Source organism: Callospermophilus lateralis, chromosome 5 (genome assembly GCF_048772815.1).
Source record: "Callospermophilus lateralis isolate mCalLat2 chromosome 5, mCalLat2.hap1, whole genome shotgun sequence".
Lineage (NCBI taxonomy): Eukaryota > Metazoa > Chordata > Mammalia > Rodentia > Sciuridae > Callospermophilus > Callospermophilus lateralis.
Window position 1 is genome coordinate 146,774,204 of NC_135309.1, and position 25,081 is coordinate 146,799,284.

Genomic DNA, 25,081 nt, shown 5'->3' on the forward strand with positions numbered 1-25,081 from the left:
CTCTGATAACCAGTGTATGATTTCAAGGTAGGACACATCAGTTCTCTACCCTGGTTTTAACTTGATGGTGCCTACACTCTAGAGTAGGTATGATAAATATGTCTCCCTTGTACTTCACTCCACCTGTCACTGCAGAAATTTCTAATCCGTCTTTTTTTCCCTGAACTGTGATGCTTTCTTGGGGCTCAGAATTATATTCAACTTAATACTTTAGGCAGCTATTACCAGTTGATCAGAGTTGATATATCAAATGAAACCTGTTTGCCACATCTGCCTAGAGAATCCTGTCAGTCTTGTGATTTTAAACAGAATGCTTAGATTCCTGGAAGGATGGGGAAAAGACTGAAAGTAACATATAAACATGCTAATGTAGCATGCATAAACTTCGTCGCTTTTCTCCTTGGGTTTAACAAGCCTATTGTTGGAGAGCTGAATTCAGTAATTAGTGTTTACAATATTGGTTTATTCTATCTCTGTGGGTTTGTAATGTTAGGTCATAAGAGTCTATGGAATTTATTGCTAAGTTGTGGGTATAACTTAGCTATTAATTGATGACATATTTGGTTACTCATATTCTGTAACACAAAAGTTGACTCAACATCCAAATCCTGCTCCCCATCAATAATATAAATGCTTTAACATGATTCTGTTTTTTATCCAAATATTAAATAAAGGTTGTTTTACAAGCCTTAATTAATCTTGACGTTTACATAAAATCTTTACTGACATATTGAATACCTTTTATTGAAATGTGTACTGTGTTTTAATTCCCAGAACCTTCCTGTTCTGTTTAGTAACAAACTGAATTAATGTAAAATTTTTTAATTTTAGATAAATCTAAACTTCTGAATAGACAAAATTACTCAATTCCTAGACCCACAGAAAGAATACCCCTCCCCCCCCCAAACATGGTTCATTTGTAAAGTACAAGTTTTAATAGTCTTTTTAAATGAGGTAAATTATTTGTCATGGGGATTTGCTTCTAGCCTCTAGGAAACGACATAAAAAAGATGATGATAAAGCTTGGGAATATGAAGAACGTGACAGAAGAAGCTCTGGGGATCATAGGAGAAGTGGCCACTCTCATGAAGGAAGAAGGAGTTCAGGTGGTGGTCGTTATCGAAACCGAAGTCCATCAGATTCTGACATGGAAGATTATTCTCCTCCTCCCAGCCTTAGTGAGGGTAAATCATCAGTGTAAACAGCTTTCTTACATACAGATTTAAATTAGGGCTTTAGCTTTGAAGAATATTTTATATCGTGTTTTGAGTTACTTAACAACTCTTGGTTTTAATTAAGACAAAAGTAAATATTTAGTTTGGATTTTTTTATCATTATTGTTTAAAGTATTTAATTAATGTTAAGGAAGAAACTAGGAACAGAAATGGAAATATTTTAAATTGTCATTCCTGCAGTTTAGTATTTCTTTTGTTTATTTCAGTCGCTAGAAAAATGAAGAAAAAGGAAAAACAGAAGAAAAGGAAAGCTTATGAACCAAAATTAACACCTGAAGGTAACATTTTAGGGTTTGTTCTTTTTTGTTTCCTTTTATTTTTGTGCTTCTTGATTATTTTTTGTTTTTTTGTCTTCAGCTTCATTTATCTACTTGGAATCTGGATATAAAAAAATTTTTTTCACTTGCAGAAATGATGGACTCTTCAACTTTTAAGAGATTCACAGCATCAATAGAGAATATTTTGGATAATTTGGAAGATATGGATTTTACTGCATTTGGTAAAATCAATTTAAAATATATTTATCTCTTGTATATACCTAGCTTTTTGCAAATTCTCTAGAGCATTATAGAGGCATGCGCTCTGCTATCAAGGTACTTAAAATCTAGTTGTGCATTTAGATCTAGTGCATGTTATCAAGAAACTGAAAACTTTTACACAAAAATCAGATACTAAATTAGTCAAGTCTTTTTTTATAGAAGTCTGGGGGTGAGGGAAGAAGGATCAAATTCAGGGCCTTTAGCCAGGTGTGGTGTAGCACACTTATAATTCCAGCAGCTCCAGAAGGTGAGGCAGAAGGGTCACAAGTTTAAAACCAGCCTCTAAATAAATAAATAAAAGCCTCAGCAACTTAGTGAGACCCTGTCTCAAAATAAAAAAGGACAGGGGATGTGGCTTAGTAATTGAGCGCCCCCAGTTCAGTTCCCAGTACAAAATAACTAATTTAAAAAAGCAAAAACAAATCCAGGGCCTTTCTTCCATAGGCTATACAATTGTAGTATCATTGATTTACATCCTCAGGCCCCAATTAGTTAAGTCTTGGTATACCATCTTTTTAGAATCCTGAAAGTACCGCTACAATACTAGGTTAAAAGAATTAAAGAAAAGTCTTAATGCAGGTGAGGTTTGAATAGGCAGAAATAGGAATCTATTCATTTATTGTAATTGTATTTATTGAATACTTACTGTACCATGTGTGTAGTGCTTTATTTTTACAATAGTATGTAAAGATTATCTGTAAATATAAAAATGAGTTCATAAAAACACTGCTTACAATAAATAGAGATACTCAAAAATCTTATGCTACCTTCAGCTGATAAAAACACTAAGGCCTAATTTATTTGAAAACCTTATGGCATACGTTAATTCTGATACAATTCCATCTATTTGAGAATACCTTTAAAGGTTTGTTGCTCACTTTATTTTTTATTTTTTATTTTTGGTGCTGGGGATTGAACCCGAGGGCGCTCAACCACTGAGCCACATCCCCAGCCATACATACACACACACACACACACACACACACACACACACACATATTTAGCTGTAGATGGACACAATATCTTATTTATTTAATTATTTTTATGTGGTGCTGAGGATTGAACCCAGTGTTTCACGCGTGCGAGGCAAGCACTCTACCACTGAGCTACCACCCCAGCCCCTTTTTATAGAGACAGGGTCTAAGTTGCTTAGCACCTCGCTTTTGCTGAGGCTGTCTTTGAACTCATAATCTTACTGCCTCAGCCTCCTGAGCTTCTGCGATCAAGGTATGCACCACTGTGCCCGGTGCTCTCTTTATTTTAAAAGTGTTTGTTCTGTGAAAATTAGTGCAAATAACATTGTTTTTTATGATCATGTTGAGTATCAGTTTCATCTTTTTAAAAACTTCGCAATTCTATACTGAGAAATTGTCTTCTGTGTCATTTAGGGTCCCAAAAGGAAAACAGAAGCACTCTCAAATTAGGATACTTTGAGGTGGAGTTATTTACAAATAGATTAATTATGAAGATGGGGGTGAAGTAGTGCCAGAACCCAGAGTTAACTGCCATGGACTGTTACCATCCCTACACCCAAATGAATAAGGGTAAAGAGAAATCATAAGAATTCACTTAATAGGAAAAAAAAATGTTATAGAGCAGGTACAAAAGAAGCAGTATTTTTGGACAGATCCAGCTTGAGACCTCATAAGAAAGGAGTCAGGGATATAAATAGCCTGACCTCACTCTCCTTCTCTTTGATCTTCTGACAGGGTACCCCACTGGCTGAACCCAAACAGAAGCCAGAGGGCATGGGAGACTATTGATGTAGTTCATACAGGTCAGCCTCCTGGGACAGAGAGAATGGTTGAAAAGGGTCAACAGTGTACCTGTCTACTATAGTAAAGACAAGAGAGCTGTCTGTCTTCCCATTTTAGTCAGAACTCTTTAATTTTACTCCTTCCCCTTTTCATTTAGGGTTTGCTTGAGATTTACAAAGGCCTTTTATTTTATTTGTTTAGTTTGTTTATATTTTTGTGGTCAAATTTTTTATTAAAAGTTAAACTTACCATCTCGAGCTATTTCTTTTACCTAAATTCTATATTTGTTTGTTTGGTTTTTTAGGTGATGATGATGAAATTCCTCAGGAACTGCTGTTGGGAAAACATCAACTTAATGAACTCGGCAGTGAATCCGCTAAAATTAAAGCAATGGGTATAATGGATAAGGTATCTCAGTAAAGTAAAATTTATAAATTTTCTGTTTTTTTTTTTTTTTTACTGGGGATTGAACTTGGACACTCAACCCAAAAATATTTTGTATTTTATTTAAAGACAGTGTCTCACTGAGTTGTTTAGTGCCTTGCTATTGCTGAGGCTAGCTTTGAACTCGTGATCCTCCTGCCTCTGCCTTCTGCACTGCTGGGATTACAGGCATGAGCCACCACACATAATGTTTTCAGGGTAAATTTATAAAGTTTACGGAAATAATAATGAAAACTCATTATTATTCTTAAAAAGTCCTTGAGTGAAAGTAGTATACTATAGATATTATAAGGAAAATTATATTATTGTTTTGAAAGAGCATGGGCCTTGAAATTTTTTTCAGTTTTACAAGTATTTAGATTATTAAATGCAGATACACTACATTTTTCTTTGACCTTTACTAATTTAGGGTTATTAAAGAGTAGATGTGCAATTTTAACATGTTACGTCCCATGGTATAGAATATTGGTTTTAAAATTGTTATTAAATATATATAGCCCCATTTTTTAGGCTTTTGTGAGTTGTCTTCCTGTGAGTGCACTGTCACTAAGAAATAGTTTTATTTCAGTAACGAAATAGCAAATTATTTTACCAGTGATAACTGCAAGCAACAGTGACAGCATCAAGATTTAGCTTCCTGAGCCAGGCACTGTGGAGCATACCTATAATTCCAGCTCGGGAGGCTGAGGCAGGAGGATTGCAATTTTAAAGAAACTCAGTGAGAATCTGTCTCTAAATAAAATATAAAATAGGACTGGGGATGTGACTCAGTGGTTGAGTACCCCTGAGTTCAGTCCCCTATAACCCCCCATCTGCCCCCCAAAAAAAAGATGTTAGCTTTCTGCAGTCTTTATCTGCTATCATTCACACCTTAAATTACTGTATGATTGCTATACAAAGAGAGTTTCAAGACAATTTCCCTCTCCTTCTCTTCTGACCAAGGTCCTTTCTGTACAACATTGTAACTGAGTCTTAAGTTTCCTGGTCTATAATGTAGATACAATGATCTAATCTTCAGAAATACTAAAAGAATTAATAAAAATATTATGTTGACTTGTGGAATCAATTCCAATCAATTTAATCCTGTTTAACTTTTCTATTTTATAATTTTAAAGCAACCTATAAAGTATTTTGATATTTTTATAAACCTAAAGTATAATTGGTTCTTCATTTTTTGTTGAAGTATTATGCCATGAATTTGATTTTTAAAGCCAGACATACCACAGTTAACATTTATTGTGCCATTAGTTCACACCAGAATTTCTATATATGGTTGGAGATATTGGTGTAGTTGTGTATGAGAATATGTCAAGAGTTTTTTGAGGTGCCTGTGCCAGTCTTAGATATTTCTTAATTCCATAATTACATGTTAGTTAATATTTCAACTTATTTGCAAAGGCAAATTTGCTAGATACAACCAAAGTATAGATATTTATGAAAAGTCTCAATGCTTTAATCTAATATGAAATAGTCCAAAGCAGTGTTTGGGAAAACTTGCTTCTGTACTACAGCATGAGTAATCAAACTGGGTTTAACAACAATTGCTTTGTTGATCTCCTTTTGGCTCTTCTGGCTGATTTGGTTGAATGTCTCGGCAGCATGCTAGGAACTAGGTAGAGTACTATTAAATCAAGAGAATCTGAGTAAACAGTTACCTCCTGATGATACTAACTTTTTAAATACAGAAAACATCCTTTGTAAGAAACTAAACAGGAAACATTTTTTAAATGTCTAAGAAGGATTTCTAAATAAAGCCGTGTTGTTTCAATTCACGTTCATAACTTTTATCATTCACCTTTTCATGCTTCCATTATTCAAAATGCTATCTGGGATTATAAATCTGATGAATAACATTATAGTGTGAAGCTAAGAGATAATTAAATCAGTGGGTGAAATCTTTAATGTATATATGTGTTCATGTGCAAATTCACTGTCACTTCCACAAGGGCAGGGGCCCAGCATCAGAACACATTGAGTCTTACCTGAATATATGCCCTTTCTCTTTTCTCAGGGTGTTTTCAGAAAAAGTTGAATAATTCTTTACATACATGGAATTTAAGGTTCTTTGAAGGGAAGCTATTTTTTCCCCACTCTTTCAAGTAGTAATGTTATGTTTTCCACAGCCCAAAAGGAATAATTGTTTTTTGAATAATTTATAGTTTTTTGCCAGTAATTGATAAAAAAATTCATGTTCCCATTTTAGCTTTCAACTGATAAAACTGTGAAAGTCCTAAATATCTTGGAGAAAAATATTCAGGATGGATCAAAACTCTCCACTTTGTTAAATCATGTAAGTGTAAATTAATATTGTTGATTTTACCCTTAATATTGTTAAGATACAAATTTTTTCACAAGCAACTTCAATTTATATGGAAAATTCCATATTTCATAATTTGAGCTTATTACTACAAATTATTAGTTGCATTTCTTAACATTTCTAATAGAATTTCACTTTTAGTAATTCAAAATTAGTGTTATACATTGTCAATTTCCAGCTTTACCATGAAATAATAAAGTCAGATGACTTTTTTTTAATATTTTTTTTTTAGTTGTAATTGGACACAATACCTTTATTTCACTTTTATTTTTATGTGGTGCTGAGGATCGAACCCAGGGTCCCACACGTGCGAGGCAAGCGGTCTACCACTGAGCCACAACCCCAGCACCCCCCCAGATGACTTTTTTAATTTTAAAAGTGAATCTTAACTTTGTTCTTCCTTGTATGAGTGTTTAAATTTTCATTTTATAATGTAGTATAAGTAGTAAACCTTTTTGTTGATCTTCTAGAAAAAAGTTAGAAATGTTATGCTGATTTCCTAATGTATACTAAAACATTAATCTTTTATATGCCGTTTTTATACCTAGTTCAAAGGTAGGTGAAAGGATTCAATGGGTTAGTTTATGTAGTGTTTAAAACCATACCTGGCATGTTGTAACTATACACTAAATGATAACTGCAACTGTTACTGCATTTTAATATGTTTATATCAAAAGCAATTGGAACATGGTTGCAGTGGTTTATGAATCGACCAAAGTACATTTTCAGACGTCTACCTTCCTAGCATTGTAGCTAGAGCTCTTGCCTAGCATGCATAAGACCCTAGATTTTATCCACAGTACCACAATTTAAGATGAAAAGGCCGGGGGAGCCTGGAGAAAATTTTCAAAACATAAAAAAGTTCATACTCTCCTATAGCACTGGCCACTTTTAATACTTTTGAGATATAACCACAGTTCCATTTTTGGATATATGTGTGGGTGTGTGTATTTATAACACACTGAATTTTGTTTTATCTTATGAAATAATTTGGTGTTTTTAGAAGCCACAGGTTTGCTAAGTATATATATGGAATAAGACATGGAGAAAAATAGTCTTAGGTGGTAGTTCTCTGGATTATTAAATGTATGGGGGTTTTTTTTGTTTTTTTTTTTTGAGGTTCTGGAGGTTGAACCTAGGAATTCTACCTCTGAGCCATAGCCCCAACCCTTTTTATTTTTTGTTTTGACAGAGGATCTTACTAAATTGCCAAGGCTGGTAGCATCAGCCTTGTGATCCTCCTGCTTAAAACCTCTGAGTAACTGAGATTATAGGCGTGCACCCCTGCACCTGGCCTATATCCATACTTTATAATTATTATTTTTTGTAGTTGTAGATGGGCGGAATGAAATGCCTTTATTTTATTTGTTTATTTTTATGTGGTGCTAAGGATTGAACCCAGTGCCTCATACATGCTAGGCAAATGCTTTACCACTGAGCTACAGCCCCAGCCCTGTTATCTATACTTTTTAATACCCTCTTTTTTAGACTAGTTTTGACATATTTTTTTTATTGTTGTTGTTTGGTTTTTTGTTGCTAGGGATTGAACATAGGGCCATGTATGCTGGGCAAGCACTCTACCCACGGAGCTACATTCTCATCCCCTTGGCTAGTTTTTTAATCATAGGAAAAAAAGGCTAAAAGAAACCTGTAGAGGCAGTCTACTCTGTTGTTTCTATAAGTTACTTAAAACTTTGCCAAGATATTATGGGTTCTGGGCCTGGCAGTGTAGCTCAGTTGTAAAGTACATGCCTACCATTCATAAGACCCAGAAGTAATACTATAACATGAAGTTTGTATTTCATAAAAAAGAATGTGATAGGGCCTGGGTTGTGGCTTCATGGTAGAGCGCTTGCCTAGCAAGTATGAGGCACTGAGTTCAGTTCTCAGCACCATATATAAATGAATAAATAAAATAACAGTTTATCAACAACTTTAAAAAATATATTAATAAAAAAAGAATGTGGTAAAAATATTTGCACTTTTAATAGTAAGCTTTAAAGTATTCCCTCCCAGTTGTAATGTCAAGTTGCTAATGTGTGAAGTAAAAGGAAGTCTTTTGTCAGTTGTTGAATTATCTACTTTAGAAAACGAGTTATATCTTCAGTAGTCTTTATATCACTACTTTGGGTGCGGTGAAGTTGCTGATGATTGATTCTAAGGTCTCTCATGCATGGTAATAAGCGCATGCTCTACAACTCAGTTATATTGCCAGCACTGAATATTTCTACTTTTAATTTCAGTTTCAGAAATACAGTGTGGTTAATAAACAGGTATTAGGAAATGCTCAGTCAATAAATTTGACTACTTATAAATAAAAACTTCCCATGTTAATTTCTCTTTGTTTTTACTTAAAAAGTTATTTTAACTATCATATTTATACCCAAGACACAAAATAAATTTATGTGCAGTGCAGTGTGGTAAGTTAAAATCTTAGATCTAGATAAAGTACACAAAAAGTAAAGGTAACCATAATTTATCACTGGAGTGTCACCTACTGGGGAAATTAGGAGGCAAGTATATCATGTTTGCAAATACTGATAACAAAATTTTTAAAAAAGAAAACCTTGCCTAAAGTAATATAGTATTTGTGCTTTATTCCGGATATTCTTTCAGAGTATGCACATCAAAATCCTGTGTTTTCTACCATTGAAAATCAAATATATCAGAATTTTTTATTGATGTTGTAGACTTATACATGTGTTTATTTCTACTTCATTAAACATGTGCTCTTTTATAGAATAATGATACTGAAGAAGAAGAAAGATTATGGAGAGACCTTATTATGGAGAGAGTTACAAAATCAGCAGATGCCTGTCTTACAACTATCAACATTATGACATCCCCTAACATGCCAAAAGCTGTATACATTGAAGATGTAATAGAAAGAGTTATACAGTACACTAAATTTCATTTGCAAAATACACTTTATCCTCAGTATGATCCTGTTTACAGATTAGATCCTCATGGAGGTTAGTTTGTCCATGTATGTGGGTAGTTTTTAATATAATATCAAAAATGTCTGTTGTAAATTTTCCCATGTTAGATGAGTCAGAATATATGAAATATATAAAATATTCCATTTTAAAATGGATTCAAAACTATTAGATCACATAAATCATACTAAACATTGACATTGGCTTTGTATTTGAGTAGAATACAGAACTCTTAGTTAATATAGTGTTTCCCTAATTATGATTTTTTTTTTTTTTTTTAAGCACTGAGAGGTTAGCATCCTAATCTGGAAATCTAAATGCTCTGAAATCTGAAATTTAAGTTCGTGGGTTTTTTCCCCTTTTATTAATGCATTGTAATTATACATAATAGTTGGGTTCATTTTGCCAAACATATACATGCATAGAATTTGATTTATTCCATTTCAGTCCCAAGTTCTATCATCCTCACCATACTTACTCCTGAAATCTGAAGCTTTGTGAACACCATCAATAATGCTCAAGAAATTTGGGGATTTTGGAGTATTTTCATATTCTTGTATTAAGGATGCTCAACTGGTAAAGTCTATGCAAGTAGTTCTCTTTTAATAAATAACTGGCTTTATTTGCCAGATTGTGTTTTAGTGTAGCCAGAAACAAGATTGTGTTCTTTTACTTCAGAAAATCGATTTTAGCATTCATTATGGAAAAAATATTAAAAGTTGCTATTTTCCTTATCTTGATATTTCTTTCTTTTTAGGAGGGTTATTAAGTTCAAAAGCCAAACGAGCTAAATGTTCCACTCATAAGCAGAGAGTAATAGTAATGCTTTATAACAAAGTTTGTGACATTGTTAGCAGCCTGTCAGAATTGCTAGAGATACAACTTCTTACAGACACAACAATTCTTCAGGTAACTTTTTTTTTGTTTTTTTAAGCATTTTGTAAATTTTTAGATGAAATATATAAGAATAGAGGATCTGATGAAGTCCTGTGTAATCTTGTTTTACTCAGTAATAATGTCATTTCCACATTAATTTTTCCCATTCAGACAATGTTATATTCAAATTAAAGAAATTAAAGTTCAGGGGAGTTTTAAAAAGAAACATTTTGGGGAGAAGAGAAATGAATGTAGTATAAATTCCAAACTCTAAATTCTTTGAAAGATATTTCCTTTACATTATGTCAGGATATTTTCACACAGGAAAATGAATGGTTTTTGTTTCTTTATATTTACATGGCATTTATTAATCTAAAAGATAGATATTAGAAAAATGGCAGCTATGAATCAAGGTAACTAATGTATGGGCTAATGTCCTTGAGAGATGAAGGGGAACAGAGAAGGGAATAGATACAATAGATACTGACTACATGAGGGAAAGAGAATGCCCTCTGAATGTTTTCTGGTAAAGTTATATGTTGTTGGAGTACCAACTAGTAAGATACAATATTACTGAAATCAACTAAAGATATTTACTTATTTTTTCTTTTCAGGTTTCATCCATGGGAATAACACCATTTTTTGTGGAAAATGTCAGTGAACTACAGTTGTGTGCCATTAAATTAGTCACTGCAGTAAGTATAATCAATTTGTATTTTTAGTTATCCCCAGTAAAATAATATTGACATCATTTAATCCAGACTTGGAAAAATTAATGTAGATTCCTGGTTTCTAGTAGGTTAATTTTGCTATCAGGATTATTTTATGTGTCTTATTAGATTCTGTGAACTAAGGATTCATCTTTTTGTTCCATGAATTTGTCCAATTAATCTGTGTTCCAGCTAAAAATTCCTTAATATTTATAATAAAATTAGAATGGCCTGAAGTCATTTAAATTTTGTCTTATTTCCATATCCAAAATATCATACCAAATGATACAATATATTCTTTGACTTCTTTTTTTAGTTGTAGATGGTTACAATAAATACCTGTATTTTTTTTTTTTTATATGGTGCTTAGGATCAAACCCAGTGCCTCACACATGTTAGGCAAGTGCTATACCACTGAGCTACAACCCCAGCCCTGTTCTTTGACTTTTATAAGAATGTTGTAATCAATAACAGAAAATTTGAGCAAATTGTCTTAAGACATTACCATTGAAAATGAAACATCTTCATTCTAAATAAATAATATTTTTATTACATGTATCATTTTTGCTTTTTTTCTAATATAGTTTAATTTGTAATCTTATAATTACTTAACAGGTATTCTCAAGATATGAAAAACATAGGCAGTTAATTTTGGAAGAAATTTTTACTTCACTTGCAAGATTACCAACCAGCAAGAGGAGTTTAAGGAACTTCAGGTAACTAATTACAGAAGTAGTCAAGTAATGAAGAACTTCGTAATATTATAACCAGGATACATTTATTCATCATTTCTACCTGATTTATATTCTTTAGGTTCTAATGACTAAATAAAAGGCAGTTTAGTTAGAACATCATGAAGAGTAGTTTAGATATGGGGAATCATATTTGGGGAATTCAAAGTAGTTCAGTCATCCTCAAACATCAGGATCTATGGCAGTATTTTACAATCAATCAACAAACATGACAAAATGTTCAATATCTCTAGCAATTACAGAAGTGCAAATCAAAACTACTCTAAAATTTCATCTCACTTCAGTCTGAATAGCAGCTATTAAGAATACAAACAACAATAAGTGTTGGCGAGGATGTGGGGGGGGAAGGTACACTCATACATTCCTGGTGGGACTGCAAATTGGTGAAGCCAATATGGAAAGCAGTATGGAGATTCCTTGGAAAATTTGGAATGGAACCACCATTTGACCATCTATCTCACTCCTCAGTTTATACCCAAAGGACTAAAAAATAGCATAATATAGTGACACAACCACATCAATGTTTATAGTAGAACAATTCACAATAGCTGAATTGTGGAACCAACCTAGATGCCCAGTAGATGAATGGATAAAGAAACTGTGGTGTATATACACACACACACACACACAATGGAATATTACTCAGCATTAAAAGAGAATAAAATTATGGCATTTGCAGGTAAATAGATGGAATTGGAGAATATTATGCTAAGTGAAGTAAGCCAATCCCAAAAAACCGAAGGCCAAATGTTTTCTCTGATATATGGATGCTAATCCATAATGGGCATGAGGGTGGTGCATGGGAGGAATGGAGGAACTTTAAATAGGGCAAAGTGGAGGGAGAGGAAGGAAAGGGGCATGGGGATAAGAAAGATGATGGAATGAGATGGACATTATTACCCTAAGTACATGTATGAAGACACACACACAAAAACGAGTGAGGCCTATGACTTGGACTTAATTTTAAATAGTTGTAAGCCATTGAATGTTTTGGAAAGAGCTGAAACATTACTCTTCACAGCAATATAAACAATAGACATGTGGGCTGAATACTTTTAAATCACTAAGTACACTGTAATAAGGAATGTTATCCATTGCTATGGTATTATTGTCTTTGTTGTCAAAGGGAATTCTTTAGTGATTATGTTGACCTGGCATGTAGGTTTATTTTTTAGATTACTTTGTAGACTGTCTTCTATAATTATTTTTATCTTAATTTACTTTTAGACTCATGTTTATTGATAAATGTCTGTTATCTGTTAACCCTGAAAAAAATAACTGTCAATATATAAAAGAACTCTTATTTTTGTACAACCTCTGTAGAACAAAGCACTTGTCAATTGATTTTTCATAATCTGTGCCACTGACCTCATACTCACAAATGATCAAGAGTTGAATTTGTATTCAATTTTTTTTCAAGAGAGGGAATGAATTTTTAATATTTATTTTTTAGTTTTCGGTGGACACAATGTGTTTATTTTATTTTTATGTGGTACTGAAGATAGAACCCAGTGCCCCGCACATGCCAGGCAAGTGTGCTACTGCTTAAGCCACATCCTCAGCCCCAAAGAGTTGACTTTGTATTAAATTTTAATACCAAATAACCACTTCATTCAGCAGATGGAAACTGAAAGCTTTTATCATTTTCAAAATCATTTTGATAAACATTCAGTAATTTTTCGTTATAAATTTATCTGCAGTGCATATAAAATAGAAATTTGGATTAACTATTTTTCTTCTGGCTATTTTAATTATCTGAGCACACATTGCATTGGCATTTATTTGGTATTTTTTATTACTCATTAAAAATAATTAGACCTAAGAACACTGTAAGAAGGACTAAAGACAATACTTAGAAATATTAGTAAAACTGAAACTTTCAGATAATGATTGACTTGTAAAATAAGATTGTCTTCATACTCCATATAATTCAAACCATTTTTTCCTTACTATAGGTTAAATAGTAGTGATATGGATGGAGAACCTATGTATATTCAGATGGTTACGGCACTGGTTTTACAACTTATTCAGTGTGTAGTACATTTACCATCATCAGAGAAGGACTCTAATTCAGAAGAAGACTCAAATAAAAAAGTAAGGAAATATTTTTAAAGTTTTATAATTTTGCACTTTAACAATCAGAAACATATATATTCTCTGTAATTCTTTAAAAAAACTAAAGTTCTTCATTAGGATTTCATGATTGGCCTTTTAGTTCTTATAGAGCATTGGATAAGGTTTTAGAAGACTGGAATTCTAGTAATGATTTGTAGCTACAGGTCATAAAACATGCAAATCTTTTTGACCATTTTGGGTTTCTTCTCCAGCTGTAAAATGAACGTAATAATACTTAACAGACCTACTATCCCAGATTGTGAAACTCTAGTGAGATATTGAATATGAAAGTGAATATAATAACTCTAACATGTAACATAAATGTGCAACATATAAATATAATTGATATGGAATTCATATGGAAATGTGTTTATGCCTTCCCTGATAGGTAACTCTTTGCTAAGGTTTTCTCTGGTATCTTTGTTTTTGTGTTGTTTTGTTTGTTTGTTGTAATTCTGGGAATTGAAGCAAGGCCTTCTTTCCATTGCTACGCAAGTGCTCTACCACTTGGCTACACCCCATTCCTCTCTTGGTTCTAATAGACTCAGTTGACACTTGGACTTTTCCAAGTTCTATAGTTGTACCCCAACAAAAGTTTAAGAAACAGAAATAGTTTTATTTGTCTATTCTGTTATAGCTAAATACTAATAAATGTTACTAATATGTCATAGTTGACAAATATTGTCCAAAAAGTTGAGATCCTGTTTGTTTCTCTCTTCTTTTTTTTTTTTTTAAAGACCTTTATTTTGTTTGTTTATTTTTATGTGGTGGTGAGGATCAAACCCAGTGCCTCACATGTGCCAGGCGAGTGCTTTTTCACTGAGCCACTACACTAGCCCCTATTTCTCCCCTCTTCTGGTCCCATTGTTTTGTCTCTAATCTTCATTTCTTTACCATAGGGGACCAGTATCATGAGTATGTTTATCTTCTTCCATTAATTCATTTATCATTATAGATTTCAGTAGGACTAATTTGTTTTTAAAATGTACATAAATGATAGTGATATATGTACAGTTAATATTTTCAGTCAAGATTTTGGGGAGGGGCATGTGCTGCAGATTGAACTCAGGACCTTGTGCTTATAAGGCAAGCAGTCTACCAACTGAGTTATATTGCCAGCCCTCAAGATTGTTTTTAATACACATAACTCAGGTTCTTTTTTAGTTGAATTAATAAAGCTATAGTAGAATGTTGTCATAACTTAAAGCAAATGCTTTTTAGATGTACTTAGAAGTATAATTATTAAATTATAGAATACATACATTAATTTCACTTAATGTTGTCAGTTTGCTCACCAAAGTGATATTTTAGTTTACGTTTCTTTATTATTATTATTTACCTAGTATGGTCATTATGAAATTATATCAGAGTTTTATTTCATGTTTCCCTAATGAATATTAGTGAGTTTGAGCCCCTTTCCTTGTATTTGTAAACATTTGGATTTCTTCTGCTATGTATTGAATATTTATATCCTAATCTTAAAATTTGCAATGAATTTCTTGAATTTTCCTTTGAATTATATTCCATTGTTTCATAAATTTTGAGGTTGGAGTATTCTTTGGTTGGTTTTTGTTTTGCTTTTGCTTTTTTTTTTGTTGTTGTTGTTGTTGTTGTTGTTGCATTGCTGAGGACAGACCCCCAAGGCCTCATTCATGCACTAAGCACGCATGCATTCAGTTACCACTGAGCTACACCCCCAGCCCTGAAAAATTCTTTTTGTACTTTTAGTTCATATCTTCTTATCCTGACCTGTTTTTCTATAAGCAAGTACTCACTACATTTTCACTCTTAAATATTTTAACAAATTCTACCAGTATTTTTATCCTTATAGTTTTAAAATTTGTTTAGTATGCTGTGGCTTTTCTTTTCTTATAGAAAAGAATTAATGTTTAGTATTTGAATGTATTTATTACCTCTGTTTAGTAATAACATGGCAGTAGCAACAATAACTTATTTCTTACATAATTATAAGTTCATTTTTCTCACTGTAGGTTGACCAGGATGTTGTCATTACCAACTCTTATGAAACAGCTATGCGAACAGCCCAAAACTTCCTTTCCATCTTCCTTAAAAAGTGAGTAAAATTAACTTAAGTCTGATTTTTATTTTCCACAGTATATACTTTATTTAGAAAAAAGATGAATCCAGTTTCCTGCCATAATCTGAACTTAGGGTACACCTCCCTGGTCCTTGCTTTCCTTATCTTTAAAATGAGGCGGTTAGAATATTAACAGTTTAAAATTTTTTTACTTTCTTATGTTAGACCTTAAAGGTACTACATTGAAGTTCGGTAATTTTTCTTCACTAAATTTTGAGATATTTTACTCAAAGTTTGTGGAGAGAGGTTACTTAGCATCATAATTATCATAATTGTGGAGAGAGAAAAACAGTGGTTGTTTTTTAAAAGTTGTTATGGTTTCCAGAAAGTAATGTTAATTTTGGTTAATAAGTGAATTCCCTATACTGGGGGGAAAAAATGGGGTTTGAGAAATAAATCCATAGATCATATTTTGTCTAATGACCTCCCATATGCCTTGTTTCTAAAATACAGAGAAAAGATAAATCAATTAACAAGTTTAGTTATAATAGTAGACATGTCACCTAAATTAACATCCTTTTCATTATTTGTCCTTGAATAGATGTGGTAGTAAGCAAGGTGAAGAAGATTATAGACCACTCTTTGAAAATTTTGTTCAAGACCTTCTTTCAACAGTCAATAAGCCTGAATGGCCAGCTGCCGAACTACTCCTTAGTTTGTTAGGGAGACTGTTGGTAAGAGTATAGCATTTAAAGATTATTAGATTTCTAGAAGACAACATAATGAGGATGTACTCTGATTCACAGATGATGAATTCTTTAAAAATGTGTAAGGAAATATGAACATTGCATCTCTATTTTTGCATGTGTATAACTGTACACTATATTACCAGTACTTTGTGGAAAACTTTAAAATGTGAATTTTAGTAGTTTCATTTTATTATATAAGAAAACAATGCTTTAACATTTTTTGGTTTGGTTTAGTTTGGTTTAATTTGGTTTGGGGCTATTAACATTCTTAGTTTAAAACATCTCAACAATGAGCTACAAGTTATTTTATTTACTCATTTCAAAGCATGAAACTAACTAATTTGAAATCTTCATCATCTCTAAGAGTATTTCCAGAGCAATATGGTTTTAGTTCTCATGAAATATAATAAGAAAATGAAAAGAAATATTGTGATTTTTCTTTTTACTTTTAAAGTACATTTGGATTTGTGCAATATAAACTGTGACAAAGCTTTTGAGAACTTTTTGTGAACTGGGAAATATGTTAATATTATTCTAAAACTATTTAATATTTCATAGGCATCAGAATTCAACCCCTAAGAAATTCTTATTCAGTAACATTCAATTTTATACAGTTGAGTCTGCACTTTTTAAAAAGTGACTATGCTTTATCTGTAAATTTTTTTAGTAAATGAAAATGTTCAGATTTCACAAAACCATAAGGCAAAAATCACTTTTTGGACAGTACACAATAAAAAAAGTTTAAATTCCAAATAGTTCAACATAGATTTGAAATTTATAATTTTACAATGATTATTAAATATAAAATGGTAAATTTATATTAAATATAAAATTACTTAATTTTGATGTTTAGGTTCATCAGTTCAGTAATAAGTCAACAGAAATGGCTTTAAGAGTGGCATCTCTTGATTATCTTGGAACTGTTGCTGCACGACTAAGGAAAGATGCTGTTACAAGCAAAATGGATCAAGGCTCTATTGAACGAATTTTAAAACAGGTATTGAGATAAAGATTTAAAATTATGGAGATAAATAGTAGTTAATTTCTTTAGATGTTTTTACATTAGTGTTTTATTTGTAGTTTCAAAATAAGATTTATACTTCTAAAAGTGGACTTTTCAAAGTTCCAAAGGTGAATTTAATACTTTAGGTGAATTTAATACTTTAGGGTGAATTATGTAAAGTCCTTAGTTTACTTTTTTTTTTTTAACCACTGTTGTGAATGTATAATATTATTTTTATATTTGGTTTGGCTTAATGGAGATATAGCTCAGTGGTAAAGTGGTCACCTAGCATGCTTATGGCCTAAGGTTTCAATTCTTAGCATCACCAAAACAAAACAAAAAAAGCTATGTTTGATTTGACATTTAAATTTTTTAATTACTCAGATGGTGATGTGGCGTGCCCATTCAGATTATTTTGTATCTTTAAATGTTGTACATCTTACATTAGGGAGGGTTGGAGAGGGCTGCTTTTCAGATTATATTATTAAAGAGTGTTCACCTAAGGGAAAATATGTTTTATTGTTTCATATATTCTTTTTAAAAAAAAATATTTTGTTAGTTATTGATGAACCTTTATTTACTTATTTGTGGTGCTGAGAATAGAACCCAATGCCTCACACATTCTAGGCAAGCACTCCACCACTGAGCCACCACCCCAGCCCTTTTTATATTCTTTCAAAGTATGGATAAGAAATTAATTTTGTAGTCTTATGTTCAAAACTGTGTCCACGTTGGTAGAAACACCTGGTTTATTTTCACTGTACTTTGTGTTTTGAAATAATTGCAACCTTATATGTAAGTTGTTAAGAATAGTACAAAAAAATACCATGAATTCTTCATCCAAATTCCTTAATTTTTCACAATTTGTTACATTTGCTTTGTCGTTCTCTTTCAAAGTATGCACATCTTTTTTTTTTTTTTTTAATGTTTATTTTTTAGTTTTTTTTTTTAGGTGAACACATTTCTTTATTTTATTTTTATGTGGTGCTGAGGATCAAACCCAGTGCCTCACACATGCCAGGCGAGCACGCTACCAGTTGAGCCACATCCCAAGCCCCTGCACATCTTTTTGTGGTACTGTGATGGAACAAAGGAAACTCCATCTACTGAGTTATGTCCCCAGTCCTTTTCTTTATTTTTATTTTGAGAAAGAGTCTCACTAAGTTGCCAAGGCTAACCTTAAACTTGCAATCCTCCTGCCTCAGTCTCCCAAGTCTCAGGGATTACAGGTGTGCACCACTACACCCTGCTTATATATGCACTTATTATTATTTTAAAAAATATTTTCTGAACCATTCGTGGTTAAATTAGACATAATACCCCTATTATCCCTACTGTATTCTCTAGAACATTGGTTTTTGAATTGCGATTCCCTGTCAACCAGCACCAATATTTATATGACATGGGAATTTCTTAGAAGTATAAATTTTTTAGGACCTTCTCTGTGTTTACTGAATCAGAAATTCTCAGAGTGTGGCAGTTACTCCTCCAGGTGATTGTAATGAATGCTAAAGTTTGAGAGCCACTGTTTAGTGTATATTTCTGCAAATAAGAGCTCTCAGTTAAAGATCCATAGTATAGCTATCAAAAGTGAAAAATTATCATTAATGTTAATATAAATACTACTATCTAATGTAATACTATCATTCCTATTCTATTTAATAGATTATAACTTACTGCTACATTATTTTAATGTTCAAATTGTCCTACATTTGCCCAGTTTGACTCTGTAAGCAGTCTTTTGTGTCCTTTTGATATGTCCCATCATTCTTTAAGGACTTTTCTGGAACAGCTTGGTGTTTCAAAGACACTTTTTACTTTTCCTACCTAACCCTCCCCTGGGATCAGCTATTTCTCCAAAGAATCCTCTTCCTTCTTAGTGAATGGTAATGTGGAAACCAAGATATAGATTGATCTTCAATATTTCCTTGAGAGGCCCTGGAACCTGTTATGCCATATATGACTGTGTAGATTGTTCATTCAAGGGGAGGTATCATTTGTGGGTGGAAAATGTTTTTTTAAATATCATTTGTAAATATGAAATCTTACTTTCAAATTGTTTTTGAAGTTTATAGAAGTTTTAGTTTCACCACCCTCCTAGATCAGGGGTTACCTTAATCTTTGCTTTCTTTTTGAGATATAGTCTAAAGTATGTGTTTGGCATTTCACATGCTAAAGCTAAAACTGCTAAAGGAATAACTGTGGACAAAAATATCAGCTCACAGTTAATTTCTGCCTCTTCAAAATTTTTGACAAAAACTAAACATTTAATCCTTTTATGCACCTAATTCAGTAAACAGCTCACCTGTTATCTAATATCCTACAGAAATAAAGTACTATTGTCATATTACTAATAAGGAAAAAATATTTCCCTTCACAATGTTCTTTTTAAATAATGCCTTAAAAAAATTTGTAATGCTAGGGGCTGGGGCTGGAGCTCAGTGGTAGCACACTTGCCTGGCATGTGTGAGGCACTGGGTTGTATTCTCAGCACCATTATAAATAAATAAAATAAAGAGTTATCAACAACTAAAAAAAAATTTGTAATGCTTATTAATACAGATGATAACAATTTCCATTTATCAATTTAAAAGTTTGAAGACCAGGATTTTCCTACATCTGAAGATTTAACACATTGTTCTGATAACTTTTATGTCAATTACTTGTAAGCTTTTTAAATGAAATATGACATGTAGTTCATAAAAATAAAAGCTAACCTCATCTATTAATTTATATTTTCAGAAATCGTTTTCCTGTTCCTTCCTTTGAGTTGCTATAATTATATTTTCACTTTTAATATTAACGTTTCTTTTCTTAGATTTATGTTTATATATAGACAATTTGCTAAAACATAACAGTAATATCTTTTTGGTTCCTAACTGATTTATTTTATAGGTTTCTGGAGGAGAAGATGAAATCCAGCAATTGCAAAAAGCATTGCTTGATTACTTGGATGAGAACACTGAAACTGACCCTTCACTAGTGGTAAGATTGTTTGCTTTCTTTGTTTAAATTTGGTCTTAAGAAACTTTGGAAATGAAGAGGAAAACTTAAGTTGTTTTGGAATATTGATTTTGAAACAAAAAATTACTTGGTCTTCTAAATAGAAAAGAATGGTTAACTGTTATTTTGTCTGATGTGGGATTCTGATTACAGATACCATAAGCTGAACAAAAAGAACTTGTGTAAAAAGGGGAATATTTGGGCTGCACATGTGGCTAACACCTGTAATCCCATCCAGCTCTTGGGAGGCTGAGGCAGGAGGATCATGACTTCAAAGACGCCCTTAGCAACTTAGTGAAGCCCTAAGCAACTGAGTAATATCCTGTCTCTAAGTAAAAAGGGCTGGCGATGTGGCTCAGTCATTAAGTGCCCCTGGGGTTCTATTCTCGATACCAAAAAAAGGGGGATGGGAATACTTGGAAATCTTCTCATTAATTGTCTTTGAATCTAGGGTAGGTTGTTGCCCCTCAGGATAGGTATATGTGATACATAAATGATCTCTTCACATTATTTTTTAAATTATTATATTTTATATATAACCATTTTTAAGTATAATCTTTATTTTTATGTAAGTTACATAAACTACCCAAAGTATTAGTATAATAGGCCATGTATAAAATTTGTAAAGTATGTTAAAGAAAAGGTTGCGTATATTGGAGTGTTATGTTTTTGCTGAATGGCTATTCTGCTGAATGAGATTGGAGACCGACACATTATTCAGCCAACTCCTTCAATTTGTATTCATAGAACAGATTTATAGGTGTGCCTCCATATTAAACTATTTCAATGATAACTGGCCTTTGCATTTCTTAGAAAAGTAAAACAAGGTTTGAAAATGGATGGAGTCTTCTACCTTTAGTATTTTATTCATTTATTCTAAACTTTACTAGTTGACCCATAACCTATCTAATCTTACTAATTCATGTGATATGCCCTTGGTTAAGTAATTGATAGTAGTATTTTATATTTCATACAGCTGTATTTATTATCTTTTGACCTCATTAGTATAAGTGTTTTATCAAGTCTAACTAGTAAGTTTTCCATTATCCAGGCTATTCCCAATTTTCTGTTTATTTTAAAATTGGATTTTTTATCATATGAGTTGGTTTACATTAAACCTGAATAGTTGTATTTCTGATTGTGAACATTCTAACTTTATTAATGACTGGAAATGTTGTTACTGATTTCATCAAGCTTATCTATCTAATTTCTTTCCAGTTTTCTCGTAAATTCTATATAGCCCAGTGGTTTCGTGACACAACTCTGGAAACAGAGAAAGCAATGAAATCACAAAAAGATGAAGAATCATCTGAAGGAACACATCATGCAAAAGAAATTGAGACAACTGGTCAAATTATGCATCGAGCTGAAAACCGGAAAAAGTTTCTTAGAAGCATTATCAAAACCACACCGTCTCAGTTCAGCACATTAAAGTAAGATCCAGGGAGAAAATGTATTAGATGTATAGATTGCTTTGATACCTATTTACAAAAAATAAATTAATTAATTAAATTAAAATTTTAATGACTTTTTGTTGCAGGATGAACTCTGATACCGTGGACTATGATGATGCTTGCTTGATTGTTCGATACTTGGCCTCTATGAGGCCGTTTGCCCAGAGCTTTGATATTTATTTGACACAGGTAAACTGGGCCAGAATTCCTTATACAGTGTTGTTGATTTTTTTGATTCTGGATGCTTATGAAGTAGCATATAATATCTACTTATTGTTGAACACAAATATTTCAGAGATCAGGGAAATAGGATTTGTTGTAATATTCCATATTTGTTAAGATTCCATTGTTCTACATGTCCTTTTTATATTGGTTGTTTTGTTCTACGGATAGTTACGTATATATCTGTATGAATAGACACAGGGTATAGGTAGTGAGGTTGTAAAAAATTATTCAGTTGATCAAATTATGTTTGAATGATACTAAATATTCTTTATTAAAGTTTACATAACAAGATTTTAGTGTGACTGTAGATTCTCAAAAAGGAAACATAACAGTTTGTAGTTGAGAATGCTTAGCTGAAAGAGACCCTGAAGTATAGAATGCTACACTTCCAAAATGTACTGATCTTTAAAGTTTGGGATCAGTAAGATAATGAATCTTGTACTCACTTATATACAAATTCAAAGGAGATAAATAATAGATTGTTTTCTTTTGTATGTCTTCATCTATGCTTTGTTAAATTTTATGTATTAAAATTTGCAAAATGTCAATGTTTGCTTGGCAGATACTTCGAGTTCTTGGTGAAAATGCAATTGCTGTTCGAACAAAAGCCATGAAGTGTTTATCCGAAGTTGTTGCTGTAGACCCCAGTATTCTAGCAAGGGTAAAGAGAGCAAAAATAATTTTCTTCCTCATGTTTTCTAGTGAGATTAAAATATTATCTCTACTTAGTATAAATTATAATATCTTTTTTTCATTAGCTTGATATGCAGCGAGGAGTTCATGGACGACTGATGGATAATTCCACTAGTGTTCGAGAAGCAGCAGTAGAATTACTAGGTCGATTTGTCCTTTGTCGACCTCAGCTTGCTGAACAGTATTATGATATGCTGATTGAAAGAATATTGGTATGTTTGTTTTGCCATTTTTATAATGAATGCAATTTTGACTTTAAAATATCACAATTTTTAAAACGATAAACTAGAAAAGAGACTCATTTCTTAGTATCATAAAGCAAATCATTGGCAAAAATTGTATTCCTCTTTTCAGTCATGGCAGTTTACAGTGAGTAAATGATAGGAAATGAGATAATTATTTTTGGACAGGAATCTAGAGTAATTATATATTTATACATATGTATGTAAACAAGAAGAATTATTTCAGTGAGAAACAATTATAGAACATTGGTATCTGAGAATATTTTTGGATCCTTTATATGTATCTGCATGTTTCCATAAAGCTAAATTATGGTAAGCTCAGATACCTGTAAGTTAAGCCAGAAAGTTACTTGAGGTTTAAGAATGAACTTAAGGGCTGGGTTTGTGCTCAGAGGTAGGGTGCTCGCCTACCATGCGTGAGGGACTGGTCGACCCTCAGCACCACATAAAAATAAAATATTGTGCCCATCTATAACTAAAGAATAAATTTTTAAAAATAAATTTATTTAAAAAAAAAAGAATGAATTTAAGAAATACTGTTCTAAGGTACTCTTTCCTTGCATATCATAGAATTTTCTGGCCCTGAAGGATTTTCCTGGAAAATAAAAGAAAACATTGGCATTCAGAAATGACTATTCTTCTTACCACCCATTGTAGGCACATTGACTTCTTTTTGTAAATTCACCATAGATACATTAATACACAAGATTAGATGTGCATATAGTGAAAAGAATTTGTTTTATTATCATTAGTCAAATATCAGAGTATTGTGTAATTGAGCATTATAGAGTAGTTTTCAGCCTCTGCTAGGCATTAATTTTCATTGAATAAGAAAAGGGTAGAAGAATTTTTTCCCTCTTTGTGCCTCACTCTTTCCCCAAGAATAAAGGATATAATTAATAGGATTCTCAAACATCTAATGAATTCGGATAGAATTAATCCTAGAAGAATATCCTAAAATGTTTTTAGGACTGCTGAACTATATATGAGAAATTAAAAATTTATATATTAAGCATCTAGAATTTGTTATTTATTTTAAAAATTGTTAGGGTTTATTTTAAAAACTGTTAGGGTTGAGGTGAGGATGTAGCTCAGTGGTAGAGCTCTCACCTGTCATCCCTAAGGCCCTGGGTTCTATCCAGAATGACACACACACACACAAATTTAATATGAAAATGTATAAATTAAAGGAAAATAAAAAACCCACCTTTCTATTTCACATGTGTTTTTGCTAGATTATTTTAAATTAAATTATAAATATTTTACTACTTTTCCCAAAGACACTTCAACTTGCAATGCCAAAAAATAAGGATATTGTAAACAAACCCTATCTTACCTAACCAAACTCACACTTTCTAACATCATCTAATAACCAGTTCATATTCACATTTTCCTATTCTTCCCAAAATAATGTCTTTTCCAGTTTTGTTTTGAGTGTGTGTTTTTTGTTGTTATTTTTTTTAATGCCTCAGATAGCACATTACATTTGGGGATCTTAAAATTGAACTCTATTCTCCCACTTTTTTTATACTTTCCCCTTAACTGAATAATTTTAAAAGACCAGGAATTTTATTATTTTTCCATGGTTTAATATATAATTTGTCCCTTCTTACATTTCCTGCAAGCCTAAATTAGGTAGAATCAAAGGTTTTATTAGTTTCCATTTAAAATTTTTTGTTAATTCTACTATATAGATGCTTCTTCCCTGACAGACACTGTTCTAAAAGCTTTGTAATTTTTATCCCACTTAACTCTGGAAAGCTTGTATCTAGTACTAAACTATAGAAAATGTTTCGAATATTTATTTAAAAGTACAGATAATATCATAAGATTATCCATATTTGTAATAACACTAATAAGAAAGCATGTAAAGAGTAAATGTGCCAGGCATAATGATGTACAACTGTAATTCCCGTGGCCCAGGAGGCTAATGCAAGAGAATCTCGAATTCAGAGGCAGCCTCATCAATTTAGCCAGGCCCTGTCTGTAAATA

The 25,081-nt window shown here is 32.1% G+C and overlaps 1 protein-coding gene across 4 annotated transcripts in view; it reads left to right on the top strand.

Moving 5' to 3' along the window:
- Nipbl (NIPBL cohesin loading factor) overlaps positions 1 to 25,081 on the top strand; it is a 178,679-nt gene that overhangs the window by 118,196 nt on the left and 35,402 nt on the right. For all 4 annotated transcript variants that reach the window (XM_076857381.2, XM_076857383.2, XM_076857382.2 and 1 more), the window contains exons 12-29: positions 987 to 1,184; positions 1,442 to 1,513; positions 1,645 to 1,734; positions 3,836 to 3,939; positions 6,179 to 6,265; positions 9,033 to 9,264; positions 9,986 to 10,137; positions 10,719 to 10,799; positions 11,430 to 11,530; positions 13,522 to 13,660; positions 15,673 to 15,755; positions 16,321 to 16,453; positions 17,322 to 17,465; positions 20,367 to 20,456; positions 21,693 to 21,907; positions 22,015 to 22,117; positions 22,716 to 22,814; positions 22,912 to 23,058. In XM_076857381.2, the coding sequence (XP_076713496.1) occupies positions 987 to 1,184; positions 1,442 to 1,513; positions 1,645 to 1,734; positions 3,836 to 3,939; positions 6,179 to 6,265; positions 9,033 to 9,264; positions 9,986 to 10,137; positions 10,719 to 10,799; positions 11,430 to 11,530; positions 13,522 to 13,660; positions 15,673 to 15,755; positions 16,321 to 16,453; positions 17,322 to 17,465; positions 20,367 to 20,456; positions 21,693 to 21,907; positions 22,015 to 22,117; positions 22,716 to 22,814; positions 22,912 to 23,058 (2,270 nt within the window). The remainder of the gene's footprint in view (positions 1 to 986; positions 1,185 to 1,441; positions 1,514 to 1,644; positions 1,735 to 3,835; positions 3,940 to 6,178; positions 6,266 to 9,032; positions 9,265 to 9,985; positions 10,138 to 10,718; positions 10,800 to 11,429; positions 11,531 to 13,521; positions 13,661 to 15,672; positions 15,756 to 16,320; positions 16,454 to 17,321; positions 17,466 to 20,366; positions 20,457 to 21,692; positions 21,908 to 22,014; positions 22,118 to 22,715; positions 22,815 to 22,911; positions 23,059 to 25,081) is intronic.